We start from the raw sequence: 20,634 nt of genomic DNA on the forward strand, positions 1-20,634 counted from the left end.
CTGAACTCTCAAGTGCGCTTCAACGCCAAAGTTAAGGCATTAATTAAGCAGCCGCTGTGATTGACAGTTGCGAAATGCGTGAACAAAAGGTAACCAGCATGGCAAGCTAAAGGTTAACCAAGGCATTGGCATTGGCTTTGGCTTTGGCTTTGATTGCCGCATCATTTAATGAGCCTAAACAGCTTGTTTGCCACCTCAGACGCATAAGCATGAAGTCGTCGAAGTGCGTCTTGTAATGAAAAATTATGTTGCCTTAGCTGTGGCTCAGATATTCATCTGCATTTATTTGCGTAAGCCCACAAAGAGTTTTGTCTCTCACTCTGCTAAGGGATTTCGTTTGTTTTTTGAGCCTGCAAAATTTTATTTTCTGCCTTTTCCGTTTGGCTTGTTATTTATTTTGGCAGTTGATTAAAACTGGCTGCTGTCGTCAGTTTAATTACAGTACAGTTATTTATACCTCAAGCAAAAGAATTCGCCACTCCCAGAGTGCCTACGAATGAGTATTATGCGTATGCTTTTTGCTCATTTCCTTTTGGCATTTGGCACGCAATCAATTTCACTTTTGTTTACGTCGCGCATGTTCAACGCACGCACCACGCCGCGCCGCGTCCTTTCAAGGGTTATGTGAAGTGACTGTAAGTCATTGAAAGGCTTGCCGCCTTGCCCAATAGCACGCACCAGAAGTCAGCAGCAGCAGCAGCAGCAGCAGCCAGCTGTCGTTTGAAAGGAGTCGCAGCCATTGTTATTGGCACTGGGATTGCGATTGGCATTGACTTTGGAATTTGCAGTCCGCCCAACCAAGTGGCAAATAGCATGATATATATGCCTAGCAAATGCCACGTGCTCACAATATGTGGTTATATATAGCTGCCGCAATGCCGTCTGGCGTCTGGGCTCAGCCTACTTTGGCACAAGGTTGCACTTGGGGCTTTAATATGTAATTGACATGGGATTACAGCTGCCTGCAATCTTTGCGCTGACTAAAAACTGCTATTGCTACTTTTTGGCATTTGGCATTTAATTGAAACATTTGTCGTTGCTTTGCCTTGCGTTTTGCAAACGATTTCTGTCTAATTATATAAGCCCAAGACGGTCTAGTGTATACTTAGCGCACTACGTGCGGCGCATAATAAGCAAAAGCGAAAGCAACAAATCTCCAAATCAACGCAAAGTAAAGCCAGCGCTCAGTCCCTTCATTAGCATAATCAGCGGGACTAAGCTGGAACTATATAGTGTATGCGCTGCTGTTTGCTTGTAGGTCCAGTTTGCTGCATTGCTCATACGCACCATTGCACGCGCTGCTTAAATAAACAGATTTATTGTAATTGCTTTCGCAATTCAATTACTTGCCACAGCAGCAGCAACTCAAAGAAAGTGAAAAGAAAAACAAGAATACAACAAGCACTCACAGTGGACAGTGTCAACAGCAAGAGCAAACAATTAAAGTTTTTATGTAAATAGCGCACGAAGTACAAACAACAACAATAGCAAACAATAACACAGAAAAAAATCAAATGCAAATATAAACCAAATACATTTTGTGCGTGTTCAATTTAAGAATAACACACAAACGCACTTTGAATAAATATTTGCCACAAATTAAAATAACATTTACTAAATGCCATTGCCATTGCCATTGCCATGTTAAGCAAACTGCTTAAATTGTTTATATAAATTTGTAAAATATCAAATATGCTTTTGAGCGTCAGCGCCGCCTAATCCCTTTGCTGTATGCAAATATGTTTGGGCCTAATCCTTTTGACTGTTTGTACACAATTTATTTGCATTTCCACTCAACACTCTTGTGGGCCATTTGCCCAAATAACAAAAAAGCAAAACTAAAAGGCAAATAAAACGAGTGCAAAGCTTAAAAAGTCATACGATAAATGTCAGAAATTCGCATAAATTGCATGTCGATTGGATTGCCAAGAAACTTCTGCCAGCGCGCAAAACGCATTGATTGATTGATTGATTGATGTGCATATATGTCTCGGTGAGTGGCAGTCAAAAGTTGCTTTTGCAACTGTTGCCCTTTTTTTTTCAGTTTTAACTGAACAAACAAAGGTCAGCCGTTGGCAGCTGCGACTCGCACCACTGAACTTCAGCTAGCCTCTCTAGTTGCTTAACGTTGCCAACTGTTTGGTGCAACAGTTGTCAGCGTTGGGGCCATAATTCAACCAAACTGTCGCGCTGTGCGCTCTATAACGCTTTAGTGAAACTTTAGTAGCACGCAAACCCGCCCTGGCGAGCTGCGAGCGCTCAGCATTGAATTTATTTCGGACTTTTTACGACTTTGCGCCTTAAAGTGTTTATTTCGTTTTACGACTTTCTACAAATTCGCTTGGCGCGTGTCATTTGTGCTTGCCTACCCGAATATTACGTATACGTATATATATAGGCCAAAACGTTTTATTGCTAGCGTTGCAGGCAGTGCTAATTTACACGTTAACTCCGGCTGCCATTTAATGATCTAAGTCACGACCCAGCGCATCATAAAAACACAGTTTTAATCACAAAAATTTCGCTTATGCTGTCAAACACATTTGATGAACATTTTTGCATACATGCAACTAAGCGATAAAGCCACAAGTTGTGCTGCTGACCTACACACTGATACACATAAGTATATGTATACTTGGCTTAGTGCAGGTTTGACCCGCTAAGGGTTTGACTTTGACTTCTGACAAGGGCAATGCTGCGTATGCGCAATCTCTGACATTTAGCAAACTTAAAGCGCTTTAAGCTGTTCCTGCCACAAAACTTTCCTACTACATGCTTTGTATGTATGTCTCTGTGTGTGTGTGTGTGCGTTTTTTTGCAGCAATGGCAAACTTGCGCTGGCAAAACTTTGCCCCAGCTGCAACAATAACAAATGCAACAAAGTTTAGACAACAGCGTGCCACACCGCACTGCACCACACACAGCGCCTGCCGCTGCCGCAGCTGGGCCACCTGTCTAGCGGGGCCACGCCCTATTTTAGTCATTGTCTAGCAAACAAAATGCTCATAACTTTCGCCTAAGGCCAAAACTTTTCAACGCTCGCTGCACATTTCCATAATGCACAAAAAACTTTGCGCGCCTTTTGCCTACAAAATTCGTTGTCGTTGCCGTTGCTGTTTGCTTTCGCTGTTTCAATTATGGCAATTTAATTGAAAAACAAATTCAATTTCATGCCGCGGTTTTTTTCGGCAGCTGCAGCGGGCGCCTCAATCGACCGACCGACTGACTGATGAATGCGCAAATGAGCGTCGCTTGTCCTGCAGGCAGAAGAAAAACTTTCGGCCTGCAACAGCAGCAAGGCCCCAGTCAAAGCCACTTAATTTAATTTAAGTGCATTTTATTCATTGTTTCAAGAGTACTGCCCATACAATAACAATGATTAATTAATCCATCATTTCAGTTCAGCTGAAGCGCTGCCTCTTGTCTTCTTAGCTTAAACTGCACTCAATCGCTTTGCATGCAATACACTTACGGACGGACGCTGCATTTTAATTAAAAGCCCGTAAAATGAACAAACGCCCTGCTGGCTTGACAACTGCTTCTTATACGCATTCCAATACTACTGCTTATATATACATATATATATTTATATATATGCGCGTCACTTAACATTGCAGCACGTTATGTTAGTTTTTTTTGGTATTGTCAACACTTTGTGGCAAAGTTTATGCAGCACTTTGTTTGTATTTGTTGTTGTTATTGCTTTTTTTTGTTGTGATTTGTTGTTGTTTATGGTACCACAAGTTTATTCATTTTCGCTTTATAAAATTGTATGCACACACTTTAGCTGTTGTGCATATTTTACGACGCCGTATTGCAATTTAAGTTATGCGCCCAGCACAAAGCACTTAAAGCATGGGCGTAGCCATGTAAGGGTGAATGAAAATGATGTCCAGGCTGCTTAAAAAAAGCTTTAATATATAACAATCCAATCACATGCATCACACTCTACGCATTTACTATCAATTTTTATTGTATTTACATAAAAACTGTTTTCATATATATTTTTAAACTATAAACATTGAAGTAAAAACTCTACATGATGTACGGACTTCTGCTATCTCCCCCTATATTCAATACTGTCTACGCCTATGGCTTAAACTCTAACTGGACCCAGTGTACATATAGAAAGTTGGCTGTTATTAAATTTGTTTTTAACAAACGTTATTTTATTTTAACCTATGCATATAGTTTATGCTAATTTTTTAATGGTCATGCATTAAAAACTAAACGTATTTGTCAGCAGTGATTTTAAATTAATTTTTCGCAATAATTAAATTTTAATAATTGTGCGCAAATTAAAATTCCGTTGTGCTATCAATTCCACTGAGTTTTGCATTTCTTTCTGCATAATTTTCACAAATTAATTTATTGATATTTGAATGCGTGGCAAATTGAGCATAAATTAGAATTGACATTCTGGCTGTTTACGCTTAGCGCATTATTTTAGTTATTTATTAATCTTTTGTCAGCTGTTGCCAGCCACAATACTAAATCTTATATTTAAATGCAATTTATAATTTATTGAGCTGTAAAGCGTTTTCTTTCGCTTCTCCAAAATTCCAATTAAATGCCCAAACAGTCAAAACCAAACAAACCCACTAGCCACAGCTCATGACCAATGCCCAGGCGTAAGTCCAAGTTTGTGTGTGGTGCTGACAGCTCCTGCCCAAGGGCTACAAGCAAACACCAAGTGGTGTACTAGCTGTTGTGTATGGCTGCGGCGGGGGTGAGGACCCTTGGGTCAACAGTGCAGGCGTGAACATAAATTTCAGGCTTGAGTGAGCCACAACTCAACTCTCTGGCTTCGCAATTCCGGTTGCATGCCGCTGTCCGGGGGCTTTGTAATGGCTAAAAGTGCCAAAGTTTATTATTAAATTATGTTGACGAATAAAAGTGTGCAAGAAACATCAATTTCGTGCAATTTCTGCTGCCTCTGACAATGCCACATGCCACAAGCAACGAGCAGCTGGCCAACGTATTGTATGTGTATGTGTGTGTGTGTGTGTGTGTGTGTGTGTGCAAGTCGTGCGAATGAACCCAACTAATCAAATTAAGTTTATTTTTGTAAAATTTCTCAATCAGCCAAAAATTTGAAACCCCCAAACTACCGTCACTACCCGAAAAAAGCAAATCCAAGACCCTTGCGAGTTGGCGTGTTGCTGAGCAACTCAAATTACCGAATATTCGATGCTGGTAATCGAATATTTCAGTCAATCAACTCATCCAAGACCTGGCTTGGCTCGCTGGTCGAGCCGTAAATAGCACAGGCGACCTAAAAATCGATCGCTCCTATTCTATATATCAAATATTTATTTGTTACAACAACTAAACTCAGCAGCCAAAACAAGCGCAAGCGAGTGAGAAAGCAAAAACAGGAGAAAGAGAGAGAGAGAGAGAGAAAGCGAGAGTGTTCTTTATAGAATTACTTCTGGCGCAATAGGTTTTCCAACTGAACGAGCCGCTGATGGAGTCGCCTGCGGCTGTTGCTGCCGTAACAAGGTGTCTGGCGTTTGTGGCCCCGATAGCCTCTCAGCACTCTCAGTTTGTGCGTTGTCGCTCTGAATGAATATCCATTCATTGATTTACCTCTGCCCTTGCTTATGCCTTTGGCCAACTAGGCCAGAGGCAACAGCAGCAGGAGCAGCAGCAGCAGCAGCCGTTGCGCTATTAAAAGCGTTTGTTAGTCACCTGCATAGCGGTTGTTGTTGTCGCTCTTGTTATTCTTACTCTGCTTAGTTTGCTAAGTGGCCGTGTGATTGACCAATGTGCCACACGAGGCAAGCAACATGGTGCGGCTGGACCGCATGTTGCGTCGTCTTGTGCAGCGATGTCAACACAACGACAACACTATCGATGTGGCTGTGGCCATCGCGGCTGCTGCTGCTACTGCTGTTGATGTTGACGTCTTGACCGTGGTTGTGGGCTAATAAATTACAAGCGTCGCGCAGCCGAAGGACGTAGAACAAGCGTCACTAGGCGGATGATTAATTACACTTAATTGTTATTTATACGCACCGTCAGCTAGGCTGGCTGGCTGGCCCCAAGGCGCTGCGTATCCATTAGCGTGTTTTTTATTGAATTCTAAACTGGGCTTTGTTTTGACTAATTGTCTATTAGGCTGCCTGAAATTTTATTCAACTTGCGCTACGCTCTTAATTACATTGAACCTTTGACTTTAGCTGCTGGTCAGCTGCTCAAAGGCAAAACATCCTTAGTTCCGCATGTGTGTGTGTGTGTGTGTATGTCTCAATATGTGGGTTATATATGTTATGTTGTTACTGTTGCAGCTGGCAACATTTATCAACTTGCCTAATAGCCAACAATCTCTCAAGTTGCTCAGTTTGTTTGCACTTTGCCAGGCAGCGTCATTAACTTGAGCTTGATTCTAGCAATTCATTTGAGCTAAGGTAAAGCAAATAACATAGATAAATCTCAAGTTTATAACTGTAATATATATATTTTACAAGTGCTCACTCCCTCTGCGTGTAATAAACCAATCAAATTGCACTATTGACAAACTGTAACCAATTAATGAACCGCAAATTGCAATTCTATTGTTCAATAAATTCAGCACCGCCAGCAATATTATTCAAATGGCTTGTACTCTGGACAGCCGTAAATCAATCAATAAACATCATTAAAAACTTTTACTGACGCTGATGCAGCGTATAATTAAATAATACACTGCCAGCCACTACTCTCGCTTGCCAGCAACTTCAAAATGCAAATACTTTAGCCTTAGACAGAGTGTGAGACAGAGACTTAGGCGAAATGCACTTGGAGTGCACATTAAATTTATATGAGCCTGGCAGCCATTTTATGGCGTCTTGGCTGGGCCAGGCCAGGCCAGCTTTTGGTTTATGACCTGCGTCAGCAAACGCCACGCAAAAGCAACTGCTGACATAGATTTGGCTTAAATGCAAACATATTTCGCACTACTTTTCAGTTTACGATGGCGTGCAAAAGGAGTACTTAAAATAAAGGGAACACCATTTCGTTCTTTCTCATTTCACTCATTTCGCTTTATGTTTGCTTTATATATACATATAGGTTAATATTGTGTTTTTTCGCTTGCCCTTTGTTTGCATAACTTTCTTTTTGTGCAACCAAAATGAAACAACTCGCCCTGAGATATTGCTGTGCAACGTGCCACGCCCATTGACAGCCATTTATGTACAACGTGCAACGCGCTGCAATTCGCTTTCAATATAAGAGAGTCGAACGGTAGCAATCAAAGTGCTTGTAAAATTGTTGTTTACCTATATGCTAATTGTTGCCAACAGCCATTTTCAGCGTGTAATTGATTTTCACATATTGCAGTTGGCAGTTGCTTTCTGCTATAAAAAGCACTGCTGCATCTTATTTTATTTAAAGCTCAAAAGCGTATCGATTGATGAAAAACATTCACTGACATTTGTTTTTGGCACTGACATTACGTTAGCCAACATGAGTTTGTAGCAAATGCAAGAATTGCTCAACGTTTATTTCGAATGTTAAATCAACAGACGAGCAGCAGCAGCAGGAACGGAAATATCTAGACGGTGAAGTGGGCTGAATGATTGACTTTGTTTGCTGCTGCTGTGCACTGTCATTGCCACACTGTGTCGTATCTGAAGCGCAATAGTTTAATGGCCATACAATTGACACAAAAGTTGACACATTCAATGCTGGATTTTTGCTGCTTTTGTTCACGTTGCCGCATCCGCTGCGAGTAGCAGAGCAAGAGCGTCAAAGAATTAGAGCATATTCCCCAGAGCTGAGCTACGCTTTGTGCACTATGCGCATTAAACGCAAGCAGCTGCCACCACACCAACAGACAGACAGACAGTCAGACAGACAGATAGATACATATAAATATGGCATTGGCGCATTTTTCGAACGCTGTGTGCAGCAGAGGCACAAGCTCTGGCTTAAGTCAGGATCCGTCTATGCCATTAGTGCAAATGTCAATAAGAATACAATATGTGGAATGCCGGATGCGGCAAATGGCAATCCGGCGTGCTGTCGACTCAGCCACGCACACATCCATGCAGACAGCATACATACAAATGAAACTATGAAAACACATATCAGCCAAAGTTTATAATTTGAATTAACCAAACAGTCCAAACTCTCATACATATCGCACTCTAATTAAAACACTATTTTCATGGGAAATTTGTGGCTTTATTTTGTACCTTAAACTACACATATAAATTCTAATTGTAAATGTATATAAAAGTAAAGAAAATATTTATTTAACACTACTACAACATTGTTTAACATTTAAGCATAGGCAGTAGTTGTTGCAAGCATTCAAAAATAACTACACAAATAAATCTCTGTATATGTGACTACTACTAAATATGTATTTGTAACATAGACCTAGCGAATTGTAAACTGTTTTGTACCTCTTGCTCTCCCACTTTCGAATTTATTGCGTATCCCTAAGTAAAACTTAAATCAAACTAGCACAAACAATTAGTCAGAGTAAATTAAATGCGAGTTGGCTAATTGCAGAGAATTTTAAAGCTTAAGAACTTCGCACATGTTAATCATAAGTTTAAGACTATGCTAAAAGCATTTAATAGTTTAAATTATGCAAAACGCCACCACAAAAAAAAATACAAATATATAAAACATGCAAAATTGAAAAGTAAATTGTACATTTTGAATGAAAATGTGAGTTCAACCACATGCATAGTAAAGTAAAATATAAACTAAATGTTAGTTATTGTTGCTGTCTATGCTAATATCATTATGTATATGTGTATAAACATTTAATCGCAATAAAATACCACGTGTACTGTAGCTGTTAGACGTTAATATGTGTATGTGTTATATACTTACTATATATTATATATATCTACGCCCAATTACACTAGCTGTATATGCTAATACCTAAGCTGAACTAGTGACAAAATCTATGAATGTGACTCAACTGTTCTCTCTCTTCCTGGAAACACACACAGACAGACAGACAGACTCTCAATTGTACATTTCAAGCTATTCAATAAGTTTGCAGATATACTTAAATAAATACTGAGCATATTATATAAGCAAAAAAACAAAAAGCAAAACTATTTGTTTTATTTCATGCGAACAGCAGCTTTGCCACTTTGCAGATTGCTATATAGAATATTTTTTTTTCTCGCCTGCAGCCGAACAACATTTGTTTAAGCTCTAACTACACAAATTAAGCATGCAAAAAGGCTCATGCAAAACTAAATATGAATTTTTCATTTCGTTGGATTATAATAAAAGCAGCAACATGAGGATTTGTGCTCTGATTTCGGCGTGTGGAATGGTAAGTGCTATCTGCCATAAAAATAGGACCAGCTTTTGAAATTGACAGCAGCTAATAACAGTTCGAAGGGTTCGGCGCCATGTGCAGAGATGACAAAAGTTTTAATTTCCGTTCTGCGGTCGTCAACATTGTATTGTATGTCTGTCGTTTTTCCTATACTTAGTATGTATGGCAATGTTATGTAGAGTTTCAAACAGTTTAAACTCCATACAAAAGCTTTGCTTGGCATGCAAAAGCGATTTAAAAAATCCAATAAATAATAATTCACATTGTGTTGTGCATATGACTTTGAGCTATTTACGAGGGTTAGCACACATTTATGAAAAGATTTTAATTTCGCGCACAATTTAGAATATGTAAGCTGCTGTAGCAGCCCTCGATTAAATTGCCAAAAGGCTCAACCGACATCCAAACGCACATTTCGTGGCTGCATAATGGACTAAACACGCAGCAGGCACAAGTATGTAAATATCTGCTTGTAAAGTCATCCGACAAGAAGGCAAATAAAAAATAGATGAACTTCTTTTCTTTTCATGAGCTTCATTTTCTTGCGAACATATGAATGTAAGCGCCCATATGTTGGCATTGAATATAGCCAAGGTATCGTGGCAGGCAAAAAATGCGCACAAATAACCCGCAGGCAATGTGCGTATGTCGCAAAATTAAAAAATATGTTTTCAATGGAATTTCAGGCCTTAGTACTTTAAGCTTTGTAGTTGTTAGAGAGAATTGGAATTGTCATTGTCGTATTGCTGAAATTTAATTTAAATATTTCGTTTGCAGTCAAGCTGAATTTGTTCAAATGTGCCAACGATTTTCATTTAGTTACGTCAGTTTCAGCAATTTCATATTTATTGGACAATTGAAGCGAGAAGAGCTGGCTGGCAATGCCTGCGGCCTGCAATAAGTGATTTGCCAGCATATTTCAAACGCATTTAATGGCACTGCTCATTTGTCTACCACCAGCAGCAGCAGCAGCAGCAGTAGCTGCAATAACAACAACTATTTGCGGTCTGTTGCCGCCCACTTCCTTGCACTTGGCCTGGCCACATAAGAGTGTATCGAGTCTGAAGTGTCAGAGCCTCGAAAACATTTATGCTGCCTGTACTTGCGGTCTAAGCTTACACAACATGAGCATGTAGCCCACATATTAGAATTTCAGCCTTAAAGTTGCTGTCACTGTCGATAGTTACTACGGCCTTGATAGTTGCTTGGCATTTCCATTGCTCGCAGGCAGTAAAAGATATTTCTAGGAATTTAATATACATTAAATTGTATTTTTGCCATTTTTACTTAAGCGTCACGACTAAATCTACAAAGTAAGTATATACAATAGACGCTCGCAATTTTGTGTTAAGGGATTTATCATTTTCGTCAAAGGGTATTCCAATGAAACACTTGAATTCAGTTTTGCTTTAAAATAGTCTACTATGTAAGTATTATATAAATATTATTATATTTATTTATTCAATAACAACTACGGGCAGTCGAGCGTAGAATACACATTTGACTATAATTAAATATTAGTATTTGATATTAAATGCATGATTAAATGAACGTTTACTCAGGCAACGATTGGCAAACAATAATCAGGTCTCGTTTAGCATTAATTTTTATTAATTGAATAAGCTTAAATACAGTTTTTAGAGTCAAAGGTAAAGACACAATATTGTCTGTTGTAATCCCCACAGAGTACGCCACAAATAAAATGAATAATGTTCATAGCCGAAGCATAATCCAACGGTCTGTTAACAAGCACAGATTAATTAAAAGATGACTACTCGAATAATTAAGTATTTACAAATGATTATTAAATATACATAACTTACTACAACAGCATACGAATGCCAATTAGACCAACTGCATACTCAAGTGTTTGCTTTAATTGGCACAAATAGTTACTTTATAGCCATATTGGTTGCTCAAACTCTTGATTATTAAACACAAGCGTTGTCTGCAATTCAAATTATTTAATTTTAAGCTCACCAAACAGATGCAGATAACTCCCTGGGTATGCAATTAATTGCCACTTGCCACTAATTGCTATTCACACACACCCGGACCCACACAATAGACACACCCCACAGCAAAGTTTGACCTCCATGCAGATTTGGCCAATTTACAAAACCAAAAGCAAGCGTAATATTTGGCGGCGCCACTGCTTTAGCCGTTGTTCACACATTGCAGTGCTGCCAGAATTTCCTAAATTGCTAGATTTGGAAAAAAAAAGTTGCTAAAAATTATGTAGAAATAGCCACAAAAAATGCTAAATCAGTAAATATGGTTTAACTCGTCTGCGATTTTTGTTTTTTGGCTTATAAAATGAGTTTATATAGTACTGGCTGGCTTGATTTAATTGGTGCGTATATTTCAATATGAATAGTGAAGCAAGCAAGAATAAGATAGCAAGAGCAGTGTGTGATCAGCTGCTCATCTGCTTTTACACATGCGCACATACAAAAGTCAAAGAGGCCGCCAATGTAATTTAAGGCAGCGCTGCCATCTTAGTTTTATTCTCTCAGCAGTCGAAACGCTCTGAGCGAAGTAAAATATCCATGGAAGCAGCACAGCTGACTTTGGCAAGCAAAACAAAGATAGCAAGAGCTGCATGAAGTCAGCTGCTCATCTGCTTTTACACATGCGCACATATAAAAGTCAAAGAGGCCGCCAATGTAATTCAAGGCAGCACCGCCATCTTTGTTTTACTCTCTCAGCAGTCAAAGCGCTCTGAGCAAATTAAAATATGCATGGAAACAGCGCAGCCGACTTTGGCAAGCAAGACAAAGATAGCAAGAAATGCATCAACTCAGCTGCTGATCTGCTTTTACACATGCGCATACGAAAGTCAAAGAGACCGCCAATGTAATTTAAAGCAACGCAGCCATTTTAGTTTTATTCTGAAGACAAACCGCTCTGAGCGAATTAAAATACGCATGAAAGCAAGCTAATCAAAGACAGTAAAAGCAGTTTGTGCTTAGCTGCTTATCTGTGGCCGCTAATCAGTGCTGCCCTAAGCGAAAATTGATAGATTTGGAAAAAAACGTTGCTAAAAATGATGGTAAGAATTCCAAAAGAAATGATAAATCAAGTTATATGGATCTAGTTTAGTCTGCAATTATTTATCAAATGAGTTATGAGTACATTTACTAATTTGGAGACCAAAAACTTAATTGCTAAACTGGCAGCACTGTTAAATTGTGTGGCAAATGCAGTGATGCAAACTGTTGCAAGGTATGCAATAAATGCATAAACCTAATTAAAAATGCCGGCCGTAAGCCAAAACATATTTATAAACATATTTTACGATTGTGCAAACATTTACCAGCTTGTTTTCAAACTAATTAAATATAATATTTATGTAATCCGCCAAGCGCGTGTAACACTTAAAGCCATTTATGGATTTAAGTTACTGATTGCCGCCGATTAGCTGCCAATCAAAGCTGCTCATTAAGTTTCATATGGTTTCAGGTTGGTGTTGATAAGCATCAAATTAATGCGCGAAATTTAATTAAAATTCGAACTTAATTTAGATAAGTGCATGAGGTGAAATAATATGGTATACTTACAGGCTTAAGCCTGTCTGCGTGTGAAAGCGTGTGTGTGTGTGTGAGTGTGGGTGTGTGGAGCGTGTGCATGTCCAACCGTGTGCTTGTGGGCATGGCATTGCGTGCTAAGCCGCTTACAGGGCAAATCAAAGGCTGCTGATGCGGTAAATTCAATGCGCTAAAATTGTTTGCTGCTGTGGGCTTGTGGCAACTGAACAGCGACTGAAGTGCAATGGCCTCTTTAGTGGGTGTGGTGACTACCAGCAACAGGCTGTCAATTTAATCAGTCGTTGTGGATGCTGCTCGCATGCAATTAATGCGATTTCATTTCACAGAGCTTGCCAAATTTCTCATGGGCATTATTAACTCGCCGGCCACTGAACTACTGACGGTGCAGCCAAATATCAACAAACAACAACGATTTATTGAAGTTATCCTGGATTTAACAGTCAGTTTAATTTTTAATTTCGAGTTTGCGACACAGAGAAATTAATTCTTTTTGTATCTTTTATATAAAAATTTGAATCAATTTACCATTATCGGCCAGCAGGATGTCGCAGATTGTAAGATCCGAGCAGCTAAATTTTCTTTTCGACATTATTGTCACCCATCTGGAGATGACCAAGGATAGAATTGATAATCCAGCAGGCATCACAGCAAACATCAAATTCAACAAGAAACCACTAACGCTTACAGCCAGTCGCATCAATGTTACGGACTTTAAGCCTGGCCGACAAACCGAATTCACGGCAGAACCAAACGCGCTTCGCAAAAACTTGGAGGATGATGGCCTGACTATTGCCATACGCTATTCTGGTGCAACGCTTGGTTCGGCTACAATTGAATTTCCGCCCGAGTTCACCGATCGCATCGATGCTGGGATGAACGATCTAATGCATTCGGCCAGCTGTGCGCTAATACGAGCCAATCTGGAAGTAGGCAAAGCCACCATCATGTGCATGCTGACCATCAAATGCGAGGAGCCGCCACAGCCAGAGTAAGTGCCACATTTACTTCTTCTCTAAGCTTTACTCACATGCCGGCGTTTTCTTAGTGTTGAAGGCGTCACCTGCAGAGAGCTGGCTGCCAATATTAATGATCCCGATATAATGTTTGTCATTGGCGAGCCAAATCCCTGCATTAACGTCAATCGCTGTGAGGAGCAGGTGCCAGCTGAAGAGGGCGACGAGCGGCTTGGATTGGATTTAGCACGTTATAGAAAATATAATGAACGCGTCCTGCACGCTCCTGAAGACACATTGACTGCCGAGGCCTGTTGTCAGCTGAAGCGACTGACCATGCAGTATGGCGATATCATAGATTCGGTGGTTAAGCAGGTGTCTGAGCTGCCCACGCAAATCGCAGATGATGACAAAATATTCACAGATTGGGCGCCCAAGCCACAGCAGCCGGTTGATCGACGAGAGCGCACCATACCTGTGCCAGTGGGCGACTTGGAGGTGGAGGGCATCAAGCCAATACGCTTCTGTCCTGTTTGCTTGACAGCCATGTCCTATTTGCCCAAGTACGCGCCTTGTCCGACTTGCGCCGCCAAGCCCATGCCACAGCTTGATGAGATGCCAGATCCACCGCTAAGTGCTACGCAGATCATAAAGGAATATGTCAGAGATCCACCCAAGTTTGAAGATGACTATTGTATTGATCCTTGCGACATGAAAGAGCCTGTAAACGATGATCCTTGCGCCACTTGTCGCTGCACTTGCAAGTTTGGCAAATTCTGCGCTCACTGCCGCATACGCAAACTCTGCGCTGACATCTTCAATCCAAAGGCAGCTGAAGCTAAGAAGTGCCCCAAGACAAAGGCAAGTGTGGATGAGGATTTTCGCATCATAGCCGAACCGGAGGATGAATGTCGTCCGTATCTGGAGCGCGTGTTCTCTGAGCTGAAGTATTTGTACGATAAGCGGGATGCCAAGAAGCTGAACGATCTGAAGAATCGCTGCACAAACTCGCAGCTCTCATTCCGGAATCCAGATGGCTCAGAGAGTGATACACAAACTGTTTCCTCCACAGCTTCGATTAGCGCGCCACTTGGGCCGCCTTCGTTTCTGCAACGCCAGTCGCCGCCTAAGATCGGACACAAGGATTGCATGAAGCGCGAGGATGCCGTTTCCAAGCGCCACGGCTGGGCTTGGGCATCCAGCAAAGAGGCACGCAAGTATGGCTGGCGTCCTGGCGCCATCTGCCGTTATGTAGGCAGCGTTATGCGTTTCTTCCTGGAGTACACGCCAGAGCAGAATGCATACAATCGCTGTCGCCAAACGTTGGAGGAGCTGCAGGAAAAGCAGCGCCAGCTGCCCACGCTCAGTGTGCGCAAGCAGAATGGCGCAATTCTCATTACGCTGCGAGCGCTCAACAGCAACAAGGTGGAGATGAAGCCCATCATCTTCAAGGTTGTTAAAAGCGATCTGGCAATGGCTTTGCGTGAAATCAAGCAGGCGCTCAAGGCCAAAGGATTCCGCAAGTGCACCTGCCACAAAGCGCTCAAGCTCTGCAACTGCCGCGATACAGATGAAAAGCAAAATCTCGAGCATGCAGTGAAGCGAGAGTGTAGCCGGCGCGGCATGCAAAACTGCGAGGAGCAACTGATACTGACGGACACCAGTGAGAGCGAGATGGAGTACGACTTTGATTTGACACCGCCAGCGGGTGTGCCAAGGCCTCCGCGTCGGCTTAAGCCGCGCTATGTAAACACAGCCTGCCAGACGAGCAAAAAAGATCTGGTAGTGCCGCCCAGATATCCCATATCCATAGATCCCTACTATCGCAGCTATGACTGTGCTGTGGGCGATCGCTTTACATCCACAGCTTTTGGCGCACCTGGCGAGGATGTGTTTGAGGATGGCATTTTTGGCTTCGGCGGCGGTGGACCACACGGCGCCGGCAACAAGCAGAAGAACAAAGCTATATGGGGCTCTAAGCCAGGTGGACCCATGCGCGGCGGTGGCGGCGGCCGTGTGCCTGTTAGTGGCGGTCCCGGTGGTCCGCACGGTCCGCGTGGCGGCGGCTTCAACGTTACTCGTTCCGATCAAGGCGCATTCGGCAAGTCTTTCCCAGCTAAGCCAAAATCAGCTCCTTCCAAACCCATTCCTGTGCGAATGCCTCAACGCTATTATAAGGCCATTGAAGATAAAGCCAAAGCTGAAGAGAAAGCCAAAGAGCAAGCCATACAAAAGAAGAAACAGGGCCCCGATATGATGAAGTATCTAATGGAAAAAGGCACCGTCGCCACACCCTGGAATCCCAATGAGCCCAAGGGCAAAGAAAAAACAAAATCTACTCTCAATGTGGGCGAAGATGGACTCACCGATGCGCAGCGCCGGCGCAAAGCTCTCAGTCAAAATCCGATGCCACCATTTGAAACGCTGGCCAAGCTCGGCAAGGGCTACGATCCATGTATTCCACATTATTTTGATGCTTGTGCTGCCCAGTGTTATTATCCGCGTCCTTTCTACTGCTGACGGGCAGTGCATAAATTTTGAATTTACCTAAACCTATAGGTAATGCTCTTAAGTGTCTCAAAAAATTATATATATAATGTACGCTGCATGTTAACTAACTACAAAAAATTAACAAAATAGTAAAGCCAATAAAATGTTCATATTTTATAAAGAATGTTTAAGTTTAATCAAGTCGACTATAGTAGCCCTTGAGCTTTTGCTCTGCTGCGGCTGTTGCTCTAAATATGTTTACTTTAGTTTTACTTTTCATAAGCAGCGAGCTGCTTCGTTTTACATTTATATATTTTTAAAATTTTTGTACTATATTTTTTAAAATTTTGGTAACCTTTTATAACTGCAATTAACTGCGTTACGCTGCACTGAAGGGTTTGCCGCCACAATGGCTTCGTGTAACTTTATCTTCGACATCATTGTAACAGATTTGCAGACATATGATGAGGTAGACGAGTCGACCAGATTCCAAGTAATAGCCGTATTTAATAAGAGGAAAATTCCAATACTGGAGAATAGCATCAATGTAGACGATTTTCAACCGGGAGACAGATATGAGTTCCAAGCAGATCCACAAAAGCTGCGTGCTGGTCTTGAGGAGTGCGGCATTGCCATGACAGTTATGCGCAATGGCCGCTTGATTGGAGCTGGCTTGATCACATTTCAGCAATCGGCGCTAGACAGCATAGCCGAAGGTATGAGCGATTTGATTTATGCAGATAGCTGCACTTTCGAGAAGGATGGCCTGGTAATGGGTAGATTGGAGATTCTCTGCCGTTTGGTTATTAAATGCGAAGAGCCTGAAGCGTAAGTAGTGAGTGCTATGCAATTTTTGCTTGTCTAAGCACTAAACAATTTGCAGCGATGCGGCTACTTCCTGCCGTCGAACTATAGACAAGAGTATCAACGACAAGGATATACTGTTCATTGTAGCCGAATCGCAGCGCTGCCTCGCACCCTGTGATCCTTGCCAAGAAAAAGTGCAATCAGAAGAAGGCGATGAGCAGCTGAGATTGGATCTGCAGCGCTATCAAAGCGCCAATCAGCGTGCCGCCGCCTCGCTGATTCACAATCCAACAGCAACTGCTGCCTGCTGTGAAATTAAAGTTGGTTTAAATGCAATTTAGTTTGTATATTATAACAAATTGAACTTTACAGAAAATGCTGAAAGAGTACGAGGATGTAATTGAAACCATCACTGCGCGCTTAGGCCAAGGCAAACCGTTGAAGTCGCCATGTCGCGGCACAGAGGATACTTATGTATCGTTTGGCCATAATTGCTGCAGTCCTCCACAGCCACCGGGCCCACGCACTGCGCCAACTGGTCCGTGCTTTAACTACTTGCCCGCACGTATGGGAGGGGGCATGGATTTCTGTGATCGCAAATTGATTCCGGTGCCAATTGCAGATGAGCAGCGGCAACAGCCAGCTGCAATCAAGCCCATACGCTTTTGCCCCGTTTGCCTAACCAGCATGTCCTGGATGCCAAAGTTCGCAGCTTGTCCCAGATGTGGCATAAAGCCCATGCCAGTTGTGGAGGAGCGCCATAAGAATAGATTGTCAGCTACAAATATACTTGATGAGTATCTGGACAAGCCACTGCAGACGATTGAGGACTTTTGCAAAGACCCTTGTGATGAAGCGGTAAAGAAAAAGGCGGCGGACGATGCAGCTGCGGCTGCTGCTGCTGCAGAGCATGAATCCTGCTGCAAGTGCAAGTTTGGCAAGCTATGCGCGCACTGCCGCGTCGCGCAGCTCTGTGGGGATATGTTCGAGTCGCTGAAGAAGAAGTGCCAGCCCATACAGGGGGGCCCCGATGAGGACTATTGTATTATGCAGGAGAACTGTGAGAAGCCTTTCCTGGAGCGCGTGTTCTCCGAGCTGCGCGACATGTATAGTCTCAAAGGACTGAAGCAGATAAGTGCGTATTGCTTAGACAAGCCGCCGCCTAAAAAGAAGCTGGGCAAGCCGCCCAAAGCGCCGTTTGGCAAGAAGCAGTATCCCAAGGCGTATTTGGAAAAGCGTAAAGTCGACTCTGGCAGACATAAGATTTGTATGAACCGCGAGATCAAGGTGGGACGTCGCCACGGCTGGAACTGGGCGGACAGCGTCGAGGCGCGCAAGCATGGCTGGCAGCCAGGCGTGGTGCTGAAGCCTGTCAAGCGAATTATGAACTACTTTATGCGCGACAGGCACAAGCCCAAGCCATACACCATATGCAAGCAGGCACTGCAGGAGGAGGAGCAAAAGCGACGCAATCAGCCCACACTCAGTGTGTGCAAGAAAAATGGCGAAATCTTCATAACACTGCGCGCAGCTAACAATCCAGACGTTGACATGCATCCCATTATATTCAAGGTGGTGAAGAGCGATCTTGCCCAGAAAATGCGGCTTATCAAAGAGAAGCTCAAATGCAAGGGCTTCCGCAAATGCACTTGCCACCAAACTGTCATGCTCTGCACCTGTCGCTGCTTCATGGAGAAGCGCAATCTGGAGAAAGCCATACGCAAGGAAAGCAAGCGCCATTGCATTGAAAACTGCGTCGATCATCTCATACTCACAGACACCAGCGACAGCGAAATGGAGTACAGCTTTGATGTGGGCGCACCCAATCAACAACTGCCGGGGCCACCCAAGATCCCGACACGCAGCCGCTTTTCGCAAACTTATGATGACAAGAAGGAGCGCATAGTGCCGCCTTTGTATCCAACGCCAACCAGTCCCTACTGGCGCTCGTACAACTGCGCTGCAGGTGATCGCTACACAGGCACAGCCTTTGGCAGGCCAGGTGAGAAAGTGTTTGAGGATGGCGTTTTTGGCTTCCGAGGTGGCGGCCCACATGGCGCATCTGCTGCGCCTGGCGGTCATCACAAAGCTCCTGGAGTTTGGGGCGCCACTCCTGGCGGACCTATGCGCGGTGGTGGCCGCGGTGGCGCCTTCGGCGGCGGTGGCGGTCCTGGAGGCGGTCCTGGCGGTGGCCCTGGTGGCGCTTTTGGTGGCAAGGGATTCCCAGGTGCAAAGAAAGAGAAGAAACCGCCTGGCGAGCCGGTCCCGCCACCCCCAGTCAGAATGCAGCGACCCTTCTACAAAGCCATTGAAGACGCTGTGCAGGCTGAGAAGGATGAAATTGCTCGCCAGATTCAAAAGCGCAAGGATGGCCCCAACATGATCAAGTACTTGCAACAAGGTGGCGCTTTGCCCAAACCCTGGAATCCCAATAATCCACCGCCTAAAATACAAATACTTGGTCCTGTCGTTGGACCCGATGGCCTCACCGATGCGCAACGCCTACGCAAGCAACTGCGCCAGATGCCCATTCCGCCACTGGATAGCATGCCACGTCTGGGCAAAGGCTTCGATCCTTGCTGTAATCATTGCTATGATCCCTGCGGGGGCCAGTGGTACAATCCCTATTGCTTCTTAGGTGGTTGCTAGTTCAAAGTACACAGAGTGCAATTTTACGACTTTGGCAACAGTCGCAATTGTCGACATGCTGCAGCATGTTGCAGCAATTGACAAATGCAACTGTTCTAGAGTTATTAAATTTTAGTAGTTTAATATATGTTTCTAAAAAATGCAAGCGCAGTTTTATTCAAACAAAGCAGGCTTTGATTTAATATATAAAACAATTTTTGGCAAACAAAAGTAACAAAATTTTAGCAATGGAGCCACGCACATTTTTATTTGAAGCCGTTGTTACGCGCTTCGAAGCAAAAAATGTGGAGGAACTCGATCTTAGGCTACTAGAAGTAACTTTGCTGTTCAATAACATCAGCGTATCAATAACAGCTGGACGCATAAATGTCAACGAAATAGTTTCTGGCTTTGGCATTGACTTTGTCGTGGACCCCATTAGCTTGAGAAGCAAATTGGAGGAACAAGGCATACAAATGATGGTGTGCTATGCAGCTGAGATTCTGGGCGCTGGTGTGATCATGTTGCCCAAAATGTGCACAGACCGCATAGTAGATGGCATGAACGAAATAATGCATCTGGACTCGTGTCAGATTGAAAACGATGCTGGCAAGCCGGTGGGCTCAATAGAAATTCTTATTCGACTCATGATTAAATGCGATGAAAAGTTAGTGCATAATGAATTGTTGTATTGTTTATTAATAAGTTGCTTGATTTCAGCGTGGCAAGAGGCAACTGTGAACGAAATACTGGCGAGAATATAAATCCCAATGACATTTTGTTTATAGTTAGTGAACCTCCAAGACCTGATCGGTGTGATCCTTGTGCAGGCTTAGAAGACCAACAATAAATATTATGCAACTCCTTTTTAATTTTATATTTTAATGCTTAGCTTTTGCTGTAGCAAAGCTTC

At 42.8% G+C, this 20,634-nt stretch overlaps 3 protein-coding genes across 3 annotated transcripts; all 3 read left to right on the top strand.

The window, feature by feature from the left end:
• Positions 1 to 13,304: 13,304 nt before the first annotated feature.
• LOC108604780 lies at positions 13,305 to 16,439 on the top strand. The gene is made up of 2 exons (XM_017994376.1): positions 13,305 to 13,831; positions 13,889 to 16,439. The coding sequence occupies exons 1-2, from the start codon at positions 13,386 to 13,388 to the stop codon at positions 16,314 to 16,316; spliced, it is 2,874 nt and encodes a 957-aa protein (XP_017849865.1). The 5' UTR covers positions 13,305 to 13,385; the 3' UTR covers positions 16,317 to 16,439.
• Positions 16,440 to 16,568: 129 nt separating this feature from the next.
• Positions 16,569 to 19,877, top strand: LOC108603469 (CG14355). Its single transcript, XM_017992308.1, has 3 exons — positions 16,569 to 17,114; positions 17,170 to 17,413; positions 17,466 to 19,877. The coding sequence occupies exons 1-3, from the start codon at positions 16,696 to 16,698 to the stop codon at positions 19,740 to 19,742; spliced, it is 2,940 nt and encodes a 979-aa protein (XP_017847797.1). The 5' UTR covers positions 16,569 to 16,695; the 3' UTR covers positions 19,743 to 19,877.
• Positions 19,878 to 19,951: 74 nt separating this feature from the next.
• LOC108603471 lies at positions 19,952 to 20,600 on the top strand. The gene is made up of 2 exons (XM_017992310.2): positions 19,952 to 20,388; positions 20,442 to 20,600. Exons 1-2 carry the CDS (start codon positions 19,970 to 19,972, stop codon positions 20,569 to 20,571), a joined length of 549 nt encoding a protein of 182 aa, XP_017847799.1. The 5' UTR covers positions 19,952 to 19,969; the 3' UTR covers positions 20,572 to 20,600.
• The last annotated feature ends 34 nt before the right edge of the window (positions 20,601 to 20,634 follow it).

The sequence above is a fragment of the Drosophila busckii genome, chromosome 3R, assembly GCF_011750605.1.
Source record: "Drosophila busckii strain San Diego stock center, stock number 13000-0081.31 chromosome 3R, ASM1175060v1, whole genome shotgun sequence".
Lineage (NCBI taxonomy): Eukaryota > Metazoa > Arthropoda > Insecta > Diptera > Drosophilidae > Drosophila > Drosophila busckii.